Here is a 16,686-nt window from a genome sequence, read left to right as displayed (position 1 = left end):
CTCTACGAGCTACCTACGAGTTCTTCGAGTTTACTACGAGTTATCTACTCGTTGCGATAATTTTGAACATGTTCAAAATTAGCGCCACGAGTTCAGAGCTGCTACGAGTAGGTAAGAGTCCACTCCGAGCTTTCCGAATCGTCCTACGAGTTTTTGCCGAGTTTGCAACTCGGCATTCTCTTGTAACTCGTATGCTGAAAAAACCCCTAGTGGGAGAGGGGCTTCCAGTGGGGTCCTTCTGGTGGTGAATTTGTCAGTAAACCGGGAGACAATCCCCTACTCTTTCCCGAAGCAAATCAGCAAATTCATTTGGCAATTACATATAAATAAATAATAATAAGATTTATAAAGCGCACAAATCCACTGCAGTATATACTGTCTCTTATACACATCTAGATAACGCTCTATCCCATTTGACAAAAAACTGTTGTATGCCCATATATGGTGGTCATAATATGATGTCATCATGACCATATTTAGGCATGTCATATATATCCTATACGATTCCTCTTCTTTAACATATATTATTTACAGCATTACCGCAAGACGGTTGAGGGTTTATCTTTATCATATAATGTACCTCGTGTTGCCGTAAATTGCTGATAAGAAGAGGGCATATCATATTTATCTTTGTTACTTGACTAGTGCTGTCTAATACACATGCGCATGAATGTGAAAGAATTAGGTGTTTCAATCGGATTTGAATTTCAAACAAAAACTCAGTTGCCTGTTAGGGCACCTATTTTTGTTTACTTTAAGGTAAGATAAGATAAACTTTACTGTCATATTCCAAACAAGTGAACTATGATATTACAATCTCGATGCTCGATAAAGTATCAAAATAAACGAAAATAAATAAAGCATCGTCATTATAGCGCCACTGATTATTTCACGTGACTGATTGCTTGATCGATCAATCAATCGATCGATTGACTGGTTATTTGAAATCAGTTAATGACCCCATATTCGATTTATTCACTTCTTAAAACAACATGTTTGTCGTCCTTCAATTTTTCATATTTTTAGGGGGCTAATTTCATTGTTTTTGACAACAGGGCCCAATTTTTAGCAGTCTTATTAACTCCAAGGTTTGAGTTCAGTTACAAATCATGTAATTTGAATCGTATTGACCCGCATCATCCGATCCTGTAGCTGGTCATTGTTCACAGTGAATGTTAATTTGTCACTCGAATAGGACAGAAAATCGAAACAACTTCAGTTTTACTCCTGGAATCTTGAAATAACGTTTGCGATTTTTTAAAGCCTGGTAAGCCACGAAAGTTTTATTTTCAACCGTTTATTTAGTTTCTCTCCTCGGCCAGTAGCAAGGGCACTGTATCCGGAGCGTATACTTTTGGATTGGCAACTAATAATACGTGGAATTTATGGTGATGAATCAACAACATAAAACTATAATTTACAGCCACAGTGCCGCTGGGACCCCCGCCCCTCCCAAAACACACACACCGGAGCCATAAGCTACCCCGCCCAGATTTGGTCCGAAAGTCATAGATCCCTAAAAAAAAGTGGAATCTGACGTATCGTGGTGTACATGGGTTGCGCATGGGGCAAGTGGCAACAATTACCGAGATAATAGTGACCTGGATAAAATATGGAGACGGTCCAATACTTTTTTTTTTTTTTTTTTCTTGGTTTTTTTTTTTTTTTTTTCTAAGAGCGTGCAGTTTTATTGCAAATTATAGATAAGATGATCACGAGTCTTGCGGGAGGCTATCTGTCTTCTTTCAGATTGCAAGTGTGTGATTGAAGACAACCTGCACTTTGGACTGTAGATCAATGCTTGGTAGGTGTGCCACGCATCCTTCGATCTGTCGATGAAAGCAATTGGGGCCAGCGGCGTAGCGAGATTGTGGCGGGCCCCAGTGCATGACAGTTACCGGGTCCAAAATGCACCTAATCGGACCCAGAGAGACGCAGCCTTGGTGGGTCTACAGCGGAATGCTCATACTTTCTGAGATTTTTGAAAACAGATACGGCATTGTAAATATGTAATGTAGAAGCGCAGACATATCTATAAAATATTCAAGGATATCATGAGAACGAAATATGGTCGTCACATTAATTGATCGTTTAGGGCCTATTTTACATATCATAAGTCTCTGATAAAGTATAATATCGACAAAAATAGCTGAACAATCATCGACCATATTTGCAGTTAAATATATATAAAAAGTATGATGACCTGACAAGATTAAAGGTAAAATGTATTCAACTTCAAGTGTTTGATGGCACGTAATAGGTAAATTGCAACAAATATAATCAATGATTGGCCTCTGAAACCTGATATTGTTAAGGTGTCCTTTGTAAGTAGAAATTTTTGAAGTTATATTTTTAGATCTATAGACCTATTGAACGGGCCCCAATGGGCCTGGCCCAAGTGCTGGCTGCACTGCCCATACCTAAGCCATTGATTGGGGCACTTTCAAAATTTGTAGGCATACCGTACGCGCGCGAATAAGCGCCCCGTTTGAATAAGCGCCTTTTTCTTTTTTAGCAATCAATAATCCAATCAATTCTGGGACTGTGGTTGTTGGCATGATTTAAGCTGCAGAGTGGAAACACATTCTTCTTAGGTCAATATCAAAATGAGGATATTTCTCTTGGACAGACGAGAGTTCCGATCCTGGACAGACAGTATATTTCTAACTTTACTCTTTTTACATATTTGGCTATGCCTAGTCCTACTCCTCTTTTTCTTTTTCCGACCTTTAGCACATTCTCATCTGAGTTTTCAAGAAAAAATACAATGATCTTGCCATCCTGCTAATCTCAATCGGCCGATGGCCAACAAGCTAACCACTACCCACCACCACTAATTCCATCTGCTATTTTGCTGTTATGTAAATATTCACGCATTCTTGTCATGAGCCATCTTCTCACATGGCTCATGACGATTATCTTTTCCGCCTAACTACCATTCAAAAAGTGCCTCTAGAATTTAATACCGTAATTTCCCATAAAAACCCCTCGATTTTCATCTATTTCCATAAGCAACCCCTCAATTTCCACTCTCTTTTCATAAGCGCCCCGTTTGAATAAGCGCCCCTCAGAAAGTGCAAAAAATAATTTAGGCGCCCGCTTATTCGCGCGACTACGGTAAATCATAATTTCAAATATGAACAATCAATATCAGAAAATGACATTGACTTGTTCGAAGTCAAAAAACAGAAAGTTAACGATTTAATTCTCGGCTGCCAGGTAATGCTGGGAAAGCTGTCCTTGACACGAGAACACTCGACACCTTTTATTTCATTCTAATTTTCATAGGCCTAGAATATAATGATATTAGCCTCATTATATTACAGTTCCCAATTAATTTATCTGTTAATTATTTCTATTCTTACTCCGCCCCTTAGTTTTTTGTCCTATCACCATGTTCATTAATCATATTATACTTTACGGTACTTTTTATCATAATTATTGTAATAGCCAACTTATATTTTGTTTGTCACACATGCTGAAGAAGACCCGAGGACGGGTTGAAATATTCATGTTTTGAATACAATTTTTGTTCAAAGTCTACCAAGTCGTTGACATCCTGTCTCTTATACACATCTAGATGTGTAAGGAAATGGTGATGACATTAATTATAATGACATAATTAATATCGAAATATTGAATCCCGACACGATGGCGTGCATTTTTAATTAGTCATCCCATCATTATGTAATTTTTTTTCTGCAGTAAAAAGTCAGCGAATCACCACCGAACTCTTTTGTTCATTAGAAGTACAGGCATAATGATTATGAATGTTTTTAATGAGCAATTTATGTTCACTTGAACTTAAAAATGGTTATAAAAAAGCACAACGAAAAACATTTCCATCTAATAGCAATAGGCCTACATATATTAAAATTGATTAACTTGGTCCATTATTCTCGGCTATATAAATCCACAAGGTGTAGGCCTACATGCTCACAGATAATAATATATATCAGACGATTGGTGTTGGCGTGAATTGTGTTAAACCACCACCCGATACATCATTTTGATTGTCAGAATATTTCAAGGAATCGTCCCGGTACACTGAATAGTAATATTCAGATAGGCATAATCCAGGTACTGTACATTCTTTATTTAGTAGACGCTTAGCTTTAGTATGAGCCTTAGTTTTTATGGTTTTTTTGTTTTTTTTTTGTTTTTTTTGTTTGTTTTTTGAATTGAGTATGACGTCTCACACTTTCTTGGTCTCAAACTCTCAATCGACTCTCTGAACCCCAAAATATACCGGTACGATTTAATTATTAGGTAGGCCTACCTGTTATAATTTCAATAGACGCCAATTTGATTATATATAATGGTTCACAATCTATTGAATTACAATTTAAATTACTATTATTACACTTTATAATATTTTCTATGTTGGTTTTTTCTCGTTGTAAGACCTAAGTTGGCTACATCAGCCTTTTAAAATCGTATCTTTTTGGGAAAAATTATCATTCTCTCTAAATGACTTTTTTTTTTAGAAATGTGTATGTGGTGGGGGTAGGGGTGGGGTACCAGCCTATGAATAAACATGTCAGAAAGGCATGTGAGGTGATAAATGGCACGTGTACGCACGCGCTGGACGTGTTTACAGAGCAGCGCGCCACGAGTGGTATATAGCAAAGAAACATCTCTATTTGATCTCGCTCTCTCTATTCATCTCTCCACCCCATGCCTCGGCGCTCCGATCCCATCCAAAGTGAGATTGGGTATATAGGCTTAGGGCCTGTAGGGCTAGTAAGTTTCTCGTTCTATTCATTTGGATGAGAAGACACTCAATAAGACAAGGTACGGTAATTTTTAATTCAACCACGAAAACGTTATTACGCTAGCTCCATACAGCTGAGAGAGAGGCCCATCATATCTAGGCTAGCTAATAGTAATAGTAGTAGTAGTAGTAGTAGGGGGCGCGGCCTACTCTAGTACTATCCCTCTCCCTATATTATAAATAGGCTGGCCTAGGCCTCTTTGGAGAGTCGGTGTTGGGTGGGGGGAGGTGGGGGTTATGCGTCAGCACATAAGGCCAGCTAGTATAAAGCTTAGGCCTAGTATTTTTGTTATATAATAATATTATTAATTTAAATTAAATTATAAGTTGAAATTTAATAAATAAACAAAGAAAGGTAGGCCTAGAGCCTAGAATATAACTAGGCCTAGGCCCTAGGCCTAGCGCGCCTAAAATAGGTATGTACAATATGATTTGAATACATTAAAAATTATCAATAGAATGAAGTGTTAAAATAAACTAAATAGTATATAAAATAATAGAATATTCTATATTAAATATAGAATAGTAAAATGAATAGAAATAATATAATAATCGGTATTTTAATTTCACACGTAACAAAACTACATTTGCAACAAAGGGAGAAAGAGGCCTATTTTGTACATTTTTAAAATTGTATAACAACCAGGCAATAGACCCTACACTCATTGACACATAAAATTCAATACAAAAAATAGACTTAGTTAAACTGAAATTTGGAGTTTCCTTATTCATCATTATTTTAATCTTTATATACAGAATAGGCCTACTATAGATACTCCAGGAACTTAATAAGGAGGGGATGGGACTATTATTAAATTAAAGCGTTCAGCTTTAATAAGAGGGGTCTCGTACCGTACGTACTTTCTGTTCTGGCGAAGTTCCATTGTCAAGACGTTTATGTTATATAAAAATATATTTCTATCGTAGTAAAACTATAGCATTCCTACCCATGCATAATATAACATAGCCTATCCCCTAAATAGTACTGGACACTCTGGTCTACATTATTATGCTAAATATTTTTTAATGCAATGTACTGTGCAATGTTTTATGCCTCTCATATTATACCGATTTGAATTGATTTATGTGAGGTTTTTGTCCATTACCCTTACAGTTATAAATGTATAGTTTTGTAATAAATAATTAGCTGTTAATAGCATTATTATTTTTATGGTTTTCAATGCCAAAGCATATGCTTTCTTTATTTAAAATCAATTTTATTTTCCACATTTGTTCCATAACACTGCACTTGTAATTGTTTCCAAGGAATATTAATTACTTTGTATTCAACAAACCTGTGTATTAAATTTTGGGTTTTTTTTCCTAAGCAAAATTCACAAATTGGTGATTCAACAATATATATCTTATGAAGAAAGAAAATCTAAACTGAATATTTTGAAGTTTTGTATTGATTGTGCATTCTAGTTCTAAAACTAATTATTAATTAGTTACGGTATTAATTAATTTAATTCCGAAAAATATGACAATTTAGGGGTTTCACCCCCGACCGGGGGGGGGGGGGCGCTGGCGCCACCACTCTTTCTAATATTTACAAGGATTTCTTTCTCGTCTAGCTGCATGACATCAATATGACCGAAAAGATAGACGAACACCCAGACACGGCAGCAGAGGTTGTTGAAGATGAACGAATACGATGGGACAAGGGTTTGGACTTCGTCTTGTCCTGTATTGGGTTCGCCGTTGGATTCGGTAATATCTGGCGATTTCCGTATCTATGTTACAAGAACGGAGGAGGTGAGTTTTTCATACTGACTTACGGACGACAACTAATAGACGAGGTGGTAATAATGATGATGTAGATGATGATGATGATGATGGATGACAATGCCGATGACGATAATGATGCTACGATTAGGTCTCAACTACAATCGCATGGCGATCTGATGGTAATAGTTATGTTAATACTAAGATGATGATGATGACGACGAGGACGATAATGATGATAATAGTGACAATTAGGATGACGACGGATGACAGTGCCGATGACGATAATAATGATGATAGGATAGGTAACTACAATCGTATGGTGATCTAATGAAGATGATTATTATGATGATGATGACGACAACGACAATGATATTGACAATTAAGATGATGATGGAGGACAGTATCGATAAGGTCTCAACAATCGCAAGGTTATCTGATGGTAATGGTTGTGTGAATGATGATGATGACGATGATATGGTAATAATTGTGTTAATACTAATCATAATGATGATGATGATGATGATGATGATGATGATGATGATGATGATGATGACGAAGACGATGATGATGCACATAATGATAATGGTAACGATGATCATAAAAAAAAGTGTTGCTAAAGCCGACTGCTGCCGTTGTTATTGTTAATAGGTGAAGCTGGTGATGAAAAAGAGCATGGTGGGGATGAAGCCGATGATGATGATAATGATGATGACGATAATGATGATGATGATGATACTGATGATGATGATAATGATGATGACGATCATGATGATGATGATGATGATGCGGATGATGAAGATGACGATAATGATGATGTGGATGTGGATAGGGATATTGATGATGATCAGGAAAAAAACTAAGCAAAATATAAATTGATGTGTGTTTCGTGTTTACATCTTTTTTTTTTTAATTATTATTATATCAGGTGCATTCTTTATTCCTTATATCTTATTCATGGTCTTCGCCGGAATCCCTTTGTTCTTGTTGGAGGTAACGATCGGTCAATTTATGTCCTATGGTGGAATACGGGTTTGGAACATATGCCCAATATTTAAAGGTATTTCAACTTACTACACTGCAAAGTATACATAGAGAAAATAACTATCCCTAATAATAATAATAATAATAATAATAATAATAATAATAATAATAATATATGCCCAAAATATATTATAAAAATATATATAAAATGCACGCTCCAAACAGAACAGAAGTCATATTGATATAATAATGTTGTCGTTGTTGTTTATTAGAAAATAGAAATAATTTTTGATGTTCTAAAACAAAATATGGTATGAGTATGGCTTGATTTAAGTTTCTTGGCAAATGCTGGCTGGGTTTTTTTTTCACCCGTTAAAATAATTAGTTAAAAATATTTTAGTTGCCGATGATTTTGATGACACCATTTTGTTGTTGGTATGACATTTAATAATTATATGTTTACAGCCCATGTGCTAACGTTGGTTGATGTAATTTTGATATTAATTACTTTTTATCTGGCTAAGGAACAATTGCGTTCTAATTTGCAACAATTTTTAAAAAATTTTTGCTGTTTTGAAAACCGAAACAAAATAATGAAAGTAAAGGTTAAGTTAAATTTAGGAGAATAACTCATAACTTGCAGCGTCATTGTGCTAAATTGCGTAATGGGCGTGGTCCGTGACTATCTAGCAGCCGTAAAGAGGTGCCTTCATGTTCACATCATTCCACAACGACAGGGGCTGAAATGAACCATAACATCGAGGTAAAATACTGCTCCGTTTATATCCGGCCTTTATAAAACGCCCCGGTGCGTTTATTCGAATAAATACGGTATTAGAATTAATTTTTCAACAGTATTACCGTTTAACGCAGTCTTTATGCATTTTTCTCTGATTAGGAATTGGCCTGGCAACAACTGTCATTGACTTTTGGTTGAACCAGTATTACATTGTCATCATAGCTTGGGCTCTATTCTACTTTTTCTCTTCATTTACAACGGAGCTGCCATGGTCGCACTGTCGAAACAAATGGAATACTTTCAATTGTACGGAATTCAAAGTGAGCGTTTCGGTATAGACTTTCCATTACACCCCTAAGTAAATTTCACATTAATACTTACCGGTACATTATTAGGATTTGCGCTGATTGTAGTACAACGAAGAAAGGAGTCTCCAAAAATCTACAAGGCCATATTTTCTACGTTTCGCCTCATGAAGCAAATGGCTTGTCAATTTTTTGATTGGAGTCGCCTTTCTTCTTTTCCATATCAGTATGTTTTTTTAAAGTTTGTAAAGTTTGATTTTGGCAGTACCGAGGGATTTTTTTATCCATTAAAATGATCCATTTCTTGCAAGTACTAAAATATTCTAGTGGATAGGAAGTTACCGAATATCAGAAAACATGGTGTAACTTTAATTTTCATTGCCACCGGCGAATCGGTCGGTCTGACGTCCAAAAACAACGTTCAAAAACAACGTTCTGTTCACGGACTTTTCCGATGAGTTCAACCTCTGGTTAATGATGCGAAGATCATACAAAACGACAGCGTAAACGTACGTAGATGCACGAGAGTTTGTGACACAACACTTCAATTCAATTCAGACTCACGTGTGTTTGTGGGAAAAGTACGTAATTTGGCCGGCCCTGATTAGTCGGTTGTTAAGTTTCACACTCCAGATAGCTTTATTTTAACAGTTGAAAACGTCCTATCGTTTGCTGAGGATGGAAACCTAGGAATTCAAACGAGTATTATTATACACGTTTTAAACACCGTATTTTCTAATAGTTTTATATGTTAATGTAGGCCTACATGATTTTAATTATTCTTCTTAGTGATTATGAATTAGATAGTTCTGAAAATAGTCTTAGCATTGTAGATAATATCTCGAGGCTTTGAATCGGATTTCTCGTATCATCGTCTCAGCGTCGAAAAATTCCAAAAAACACAACAGTTCTTTTCAGTGATTCTATTTTTATTTCTTGCAAACCTTTAAACATTATGATTGTACTTATAAATATTATCCGCATTTTCATATTTTGGACTAATTTCACGTGAAATTTGTTTTTTTCAGAGTGGTTACGTCGATCAACTAAGTAACTACACCGCAAATGAAACACGTGGCTATGAGACCGTATCACCTGTAGACGAATTCTGGGAGTACGTAGCCCGATCTGCGTGTAAAGCTTGGTTTCCATATAATTGCTACATGCTATCACCGACAGCTATTGGTGATGCCGATTGGTCGGTCGAATCGGGGAGCCTTTATGTCTGCGTTGGGGACAGTTACGCAGTACAACGATTGCACTGAAAGCACTGTAGCGACAGTGTAGCGATTGTATGGAAACCAGGCTTCTTTCTTCCATTCAATCGCTACACACTGCCACCGACAGCTTTCGGTGATGCTGATTGGTCGGTCGAATCGGCGAGCCTTCCGATTGCGTCAGGGACTGCTACGCAGTACAAAAATTGCGCTGACAACACTGTAGTGACAGTGTAGAGATTTTAAGAAAACCAGGCTTAACAAACTACCAGCCTTGACGCCAGAAATTTGCCGACATGTCCGACGGAGGGGTCCAAGGCGACGACGAAGCCTCGGATAAAAAATATCCCCATGAGGAGAGTTTTTATGGCTTTTTGGTCTTAATTGTGCTTTGAGACCACAATAATACAGATTGGCAATCAAAATATAGTAGCGTTATTTAGATAGGAAAATTATCATTTTTAAAATAAATTTTGGTCCGACGACCTAGTCGTTCGTCGGACGGGCCTGTCCGCTGGCGCCACCACTGCACACTACCAACCGACTGCATGCGTCATAAAGCCCGGCGCACAATGCGTTCTACGCGACCATCGGCCGACGAATTCATTCTCATCTCCGCTTGATGACACTACGCTGACTGTCGATTATCAGTGTCCGTCTGAGCGGATTTTCATAAAAGCCGATCAATTGCGTGCGCCTTGTCGGGTTGTGTTTTCCAAAGAACGGCGTCGTCCGACAATAGTTCGGCGCAGTGTGCCCTCGGCTTTGTAGCACATCTTCACCAATATCTTCAGTAAAATTATACTTTGACTTGAACGTGTAAAAAAAAATAAATTTTGTTAGCTTGTTTCAGAATGACACCGGTAAATATACAATATTTGATTGATTCATTAAACACACAATTTACGCTTGCATTTCAGGCGGGAAGTATTGCAGATAACACATGGTCTATCGGAGATGGGTGGTCTACGCTGGAATTTGGTCGGCACTTTACTAATAGCCTGGGTTCTGAATTATTTTTGCATTTGGAAAGGCGTTCGTTCCTCAGGAAAGGTAGATATAATCAATTTAAAAGCACTGAGATGTGGTCCTTGACGGTGATTGTTTAATTTGTTAACGCGTAAGTTGCCAGGTCCGTAGCCAGGTTCTTCCAAAGGGGGATCTCTGGGCATGGGGTCCAGGAGCGAAGCCTCGGTGGGGTCAGCGAAACCCCAGAGGATTGTTGTGTTCTATGGGTCTAAATAATGCTATAAAAGCAGTTATGTTTGAAAAAGGTCTGCAGCAAAAAAATCCGTCTGAGTGGGTAGGTCTGCAGTGCATTATTTGGATTTGAGTACTCGTTCGGGAAATTCGAAGGGGGTTTGCTAGAAAAGGGAGTTTGCCCGAACCATAACCCCCCCCCCCCTAGCTACGGGCCTGGTTGCAACCTGCCAACTCCCCTTTTTTATAATATAAAATGTAGGCCTATTTCTAGGTATAACAATTATGTTGAATTTTTAACTAATAACGAAAAGGGATTATCGGGTGTACGACTGCAAGAAAACTCGAAGGTTACCAGAAGTGTGAAGTAGGCCAAAGTCTGTTGTGTAGGTCATTAGCTACTTCTTTCAAGATTTTGACAGGTGGCTATTTCGACAAGGACAAGGAACATAAGACATTCCCTAAGATTTAACTTACAGTTCTAAAAAATGCAATGGGACCTCCCCCCACCCCGTCTTAATTATGAACATTGAATAAATTCATCAAATTTCATTGGGTACGATACGTTTTTGCCAACGATATTGCTTCAACAATAAAGAAAATTACAATCAAATTATTGTGTTGTTTTACTTTTTCTATATCAAATCTACTAAATCCTAACAAATAGTTTTTCAAAAAAAAATGTAGGTAGTTTACTTTACCGCAACGTTTCCTTACGTGATAATCACAATCTTGCTGATTCGAAGTGTTTTGCTAGAAGGGGCTGCCGATGGACTTATCTACTACCTTAAGCCTGACATCACACGGCTCCGCGATGCACAGGTAGGCTATTGATAATGGAATGTGCAAAATTATTGCAAATATGATTTTGATGACTATTAATTTATAAATAAGAGACCCGTGTCGAATAAACTGGATCCCCTAAGGCTCGGTTTCCATAGAATCGCTCACCCTATCGGCGACAGAGAAGGTTGAACTTGCGTAGCAGAAGAATTAGGGTGCATTGCTAGCTGCCCTGAAGCAATCGGGAAGGGACCCCGATTCGTCTGCAACGCCATCGGCAAAGTTGAACGAGATTCAACCTTCCCGACAACTGTCGGTGACTGCGATGGTCGGTGACTGCGGTGAGCGATTCTATGGAAACCAAGCTTCCCAGTCAGACTTCACTTTTGGGCTGTTGGTCTAAAGATATCAATTTACCGATCAAGTTATTGTGATTGCAGAATTCAATATATTTTAACTAAAAGCACAATTTTTACCTTCCCCCCCCCTGTCTCTTATACACATCTAGATGTGTATAAGAGACAGACTTACCTCCCCCCACTCCCACTTACCTTCCCCCACTCCCACCCAAAAAACAACCTAATCTCTCTTGCGGTTTTACCCTTGGACACTGGCCGAAGTCATAAGACGTTTTTTCGGTTCGGACCACTGTCGGACTTGTTGGCCCCCTCAGGCTCTAAGTGGGGACACTTTTGGAGCGATCTTTCTTTAGCATTCATGACAGGACCGTCATGCTAGGCCTGTACCAAACATCAATTTATGTAAATATCATATCAGTTATTATCGATTTTCTCCTCGCATTTAAGGTTTGGGTCGACGCGGGAACACAAGTTTTCTTCTCATATGCCATTGGAATTGGGTCTCTTACGGCACTTGGTAGCTACAATAAATTTAACAACAATTGCTATAGGTAATAAATAAAATATCAATGCATTGATTGGTATTGAGAACAGTGGCGGATTTAGGGGTGGGGGAGGCAGTCGGCCTGCTCACCTCCTAAATGTTTCAAAATAGAAAAAATAATAGGCCTACAGAAAAAAATTGTATTCAAATTTAAGTCTCAGAGTGCCATTTCCTGAATCCGCCACTGGAGAATAATATGAGATTTTAAAGTTTTCTTAATTTTGTATGCATATCCCATAGAACCTATTCACTTTACTATTACATAATTTATTTAAATAATGTAGATTGTAAAATATATAGGCCTATGGACCTTTATCATTTTAGACCTTCGTGACTGGCCCAAATTATATTCTCATTGTGTATCATACCTTTTTTCAAGGGATACGATGATAGTTGCTTTTGTAAATAGTTTCACCAGTTTCTACTGTGGACTGTTGATTTTCTCCGTACTTGGTCACATGTCAGTTGAGGAGGGTCTTCCGATTTCTAATGTTGCCACGACTGGTAAGTAAAACACAAGCGTTTATTCAGCAAATCAGAGAACACAATTACTCATTATAGCGCCCTCAAATATTGTTGGACGTTTTAGGATCTTTGGTTGTGTGAACAATATTACGGCGTGAACAAGATTCAACACTGTCCACTAAGACACCCGGCTAGTTACCTGGAGGTCGTTAGTCCGATTCTTAAAATGATAGTGAATATGTAGTATCTTCATTTTCGTACCTGAAATTTTAAAACGAATAGGGCTACATAAATTGACTGCGCACTACAGATGGTTTTGTCCAGGAATCAATTGACTGGCATGAGATCATGCCGTATAATGGGACTTTACATTTCTGATTCCCCTTGTATTACTGCGGGTTCATTAGACAATTCCATTAAACTATATTAACATTGTTAATAATTATGGCCATAGGATCTACTCATTCTAATCATTTAACTAAACAGTTGGTAAATAATATATGCTTAAAATTATATAACTTTTTCTACATTCGAATTTGATCACCGATTCTCAAAAAACGCATGCAGCATGAATTGAAATTACGACGATTGTCTATAGGTAAACAATAACTTGATAAAATTATACGGATTTGTATTACGTATTGTATGAAGTATTTGTTATTTTGGCAGGGCCTGGTTTGATATTTATTGCATACCCAAAGGCGGTATCGCTGATGCCATTTGCGCCTATGTGGTCTTGCCTGTTTTTCTTCATGCTTCTTTTGGTTGGAATGGATAGTCAGGTAGGGTTCTGCTAACACTTAGCGGCAGTGTTGGTGACGGTGTGGGTGAAGGCAAGGGTGGTGATGATGTTGGTGGGGATGGTGAGGGTGTGGGTGAGGGTGAAGGAGGTGGCGGTGATGAGGGTGGTGAGGGTGACAATGGGTTAATGTGAGGGTGGGTGGTGGTGAGGTTAAAGGCAACGCTAATGGTGTTGGTAAGGGCGATGGCGGTGGCAGTGAATGGTGAATGTGAGGACGAGTGTTAGTGGTGAGGATGATGATGACGATAATCATAACCACTACTATTGCAACTACCACTACCATACTACTAATACTATAAGTTTTGATTGTTTTTCAGTTCGTAACCGTTGAGGGCTTTGTGACAGCAATTGCAGACTTTTTTCCTCGATATCTTCGACGTGGCTACAAGCGGGAAATCTTCGTACTCATAGTCTGTGCTTCCTCCTTTTTATTTGGTCTTTCCATGGTTACACGCGTAAGAGTATTATTATTTTTTTTAAATTTCAAATCATCTACATTTCCTCACTTGCAGTCACATGGAGACAACTGCGTGAGCGAAAGTTTGTAGGCCTAATTTAAAAACAGGCTTCGGCGTGTAGTTTTTAAATATTTAAAAACCTGTATCTCATTAACATTTTTTCGTCAAACACCGTTTTTGTGTCTAGAAAAATCAGTTATACAACATATCAAATTTTTCCCCCTCCGGAGCCTGACTTTTATAAAGTTTGTTGTTCTGTAAAGTGCTGTCTAGCACATAGGCCAATTCATTATTATTTCAGTGGGCCACCCTAATTATTTTATCAATGTGCAAAACCACTTCCAATAATAATTTTTAAAGTTTTAATACATCTGAAAGTACATGTTTTCAAATACATAATTTTTGTGAAAGTTTTTTTTTGTATTTACAGGTTTCTCGTTTACATGCGTCTATGCAGTGGCGTAACGCTCATGCGCTCTTGTGCAGCGGTCCGCAGGGCCCCGGACCCCTAAGGGCCCCGAAGGTGCCCCTTCCCATAGGGTCCTCGATCTAGCACCCTTACCCAAAAGGGCTTTGTTGATACATAACAGTATAATGTGTCTCTGAGATCGACTAAAGGGCGACCACTCGGCTAAATTTTCCAATTGTTTTAAAAATGAAGATAAATGGAAAATTATGCTCACATTTTAAGTCTCTGAGTGCCATTTCCGGCCATTTAGAGGTGCCATAATCATAAATTTTTTACTCAGCCCCAACCATGGTGGGGCTGAGGTGGTATAGATCAGTGAAAGTCCCTCCCTGCCCCATTCCCTCTCTATTCCAAATACACTGATCTGCAACTGTATCATATAATTTATTTGGTCGTTAAAAACAATCTAGAATACAATGACAAATATTAGAAAAAGGAGCACATCTAAAACCCCACACTATCGAATTGGCGACCGGCTCAAAAAGGGGCCCCAGTCTCAGAAAGCCACAGGGCCCCCGGGGCCATCGTTACGCCACTTCGTCTAAGGTGAAAATTCATAACAGCGCTCTCGATTTTTAAGTAATATTTCTGGAATCAAAAAAATATTTCTATTAGTGTCAGGTTTTATTGACCTATTCTTAATTTCGACTGAACTCTCAACATCGAACTTTTGTAGATTTTACCGCCTCATTTTCTTTTCTTGGAAGTGGCTTGGCGCAGCGGGAACGGTTTGCTTTCCAATTCTCGAGGTCGGGGTTACAATCCCTCGCTGTACATTTCACTTGTGTTCTTGGGCAAGGCACTTTATCTACATGTTTTCTCTCCACCCAGGAGTATAAATGGGTAGCTGGTAGGGTTAAATGCCAAAATGCGCTGATGTAGCTGCTGCAGTGTTATGGAATACTCCCCCAGGGAGCTTGAGTTTGTGTTAATGATTATATGAAGCAAATAGGGAGCTCGACAATGCACTATTTAAGTCTACCATTATTATTATTTTCTTAAAGGGTGGTATGTATGTGTTCCAAATATACGATTATTTTTCGGCCAGTGGTATGGTTCTACTCTGTATGGCTTTCTTCGAGTGTGTGGCTATAGGGTGGATTTACGGTAAGTTAACTTCTGTATTAAATACTATTACTAGGCCTATTACTACCTGCGCCAACAGGGGTGGATCCAGAAGGGTCGTGAATATGTGAACTGAGCGAGTCTCAGAGAAGAACCCCAGACCTTTATGAATTGACTTTGTATTTGATTGCTTTTTACTATTTAACATGCTAATTTTCTGTATCTTTACAAAAAGTTTTTTTTTTACACAAAATAGTGTGGGCGTACGCCCTTACCTCCCCCTGTAAATCCGCTACAGGACAAGGACGTGATGTATTTATCGCTGTTGTCCTGTTTCTTTTTTTGTTGTTGTTTTGTTTTTGTTATTAGGGAGCTTTCGATGCGCGACAACGTTACGCTAGAACGGAATCACTTATGCGTGACTGGTCCTAATTGCGTCCTAGAATGCACACGACGAGAACTTAACGTCTTCGCATGCGCAGATGACTTTTAGTGACATCACTACGTTCTACGTCCTACCGACCATGGTCCTACCGTCGTCGGGCAACCGAAAGCTCCCTAATCTGTCAGCAGGATTAGGAAAAAAATCATTATCGTTTTTATTAGTACGATCATTAACACTTTATATTTTTATAGTATATTTTTGTAATATATTTTTATTCATTCCATATGAAGGCAATGTGAATAAATTACGTCATAGTAGAAAAAAAATATTTCAATTAGTATGACAATAGCGAACGCATTATGCAATAAATGATAGCATTCGTTTATTGATGATTAAATGGAAAGCTTACTAA

General features: G+C 38.1%; 1 protein-coding gene across 3 annotated transcripts in view; it reads left to right on the top strand.

Moving 5' to 3' along the window:
* Positions 1–739: 739 nt before the first annotated feature.
* The window catches only part of LOC117120739 (sodium- and chloride-dependent GABA transporter 3-like), a 28,907-nt gene continuing 12,960 nt past the window's right edge, over positions 740–16,686 (top strand). Inside the window, exons 1-12 of one of the 3 annotated variants that reach the window (XM_033265813.1) lie at positions 740–759; positions 6,349–6,529; positions 7,428–7,559; positions 8,382–8,542; positions 9,556–9,641; positions 10,665–10,797; positions 11,632–11,766; positions 12,534–12,637; positions 13,010–13,134; positions 13,765–13,877; positions 14,215–14,352; positions 15,829–15,931. In XM_033265813.1, coding sequence (XP_033121704.1) covers positions 6,364–6,529; positions 7,428–7,559; positions 8,382–8,542; positions 9,556–9,641; positions 10,665–10,797; positions 11,632–11,766; positions 12,534–12,637; positions 13,010–13,134; positions 13,765–13,877; positions 14,215–14,352; positions 15,829–15,931 — 1,396 coding nt within the window. In that variant the 5' untranslated portion in view covers positions 740–759; positions 6,349–6,363. Of the gene's footprint in view, positions 760–1,064; positions 1,268–4,651; positions 4,795–6,348; positions 6,530–7,427; positions 7,560–8,381; positions 8,543–9,555; positions 9,642–10,664; positions 10,798–11,631; positions 11,767–12,533; positions 12,638–13,009; positions 13,135–13,764; positions 13,878–14,214; positions 14,353–15,828; positions 15,932–16,686 lie in introns of those variants that run through there. The other 2 variants (XM_033265811.1, XM_033265812.1) reach the window with 2 other exon arrangements.

The sequence above is a fragment of the Anneissia japonica genome, unplaced genomic scaffold (genome assembly GCF_011630105.1).
Source record: "Anneissia japonica isolate Jap-2015-1 unplaced genomic scaffold, ASM1163010v1 scaffold69_len1423075_cov170, whole genome shotgun sequence".
In the NCBI taxonomy this organism is placed as follows: domain Eukaryota; kingdom Metazoa; phylum Echinodermata; class Crinoidea; order Comatulida; family Comatulidae; genus Anneissia; species Anneissia japonica.
Note: the sequence above shows the minus strand (reverse complement) of the source record. Positions and strands in the feature narration are given on the sequence as shown.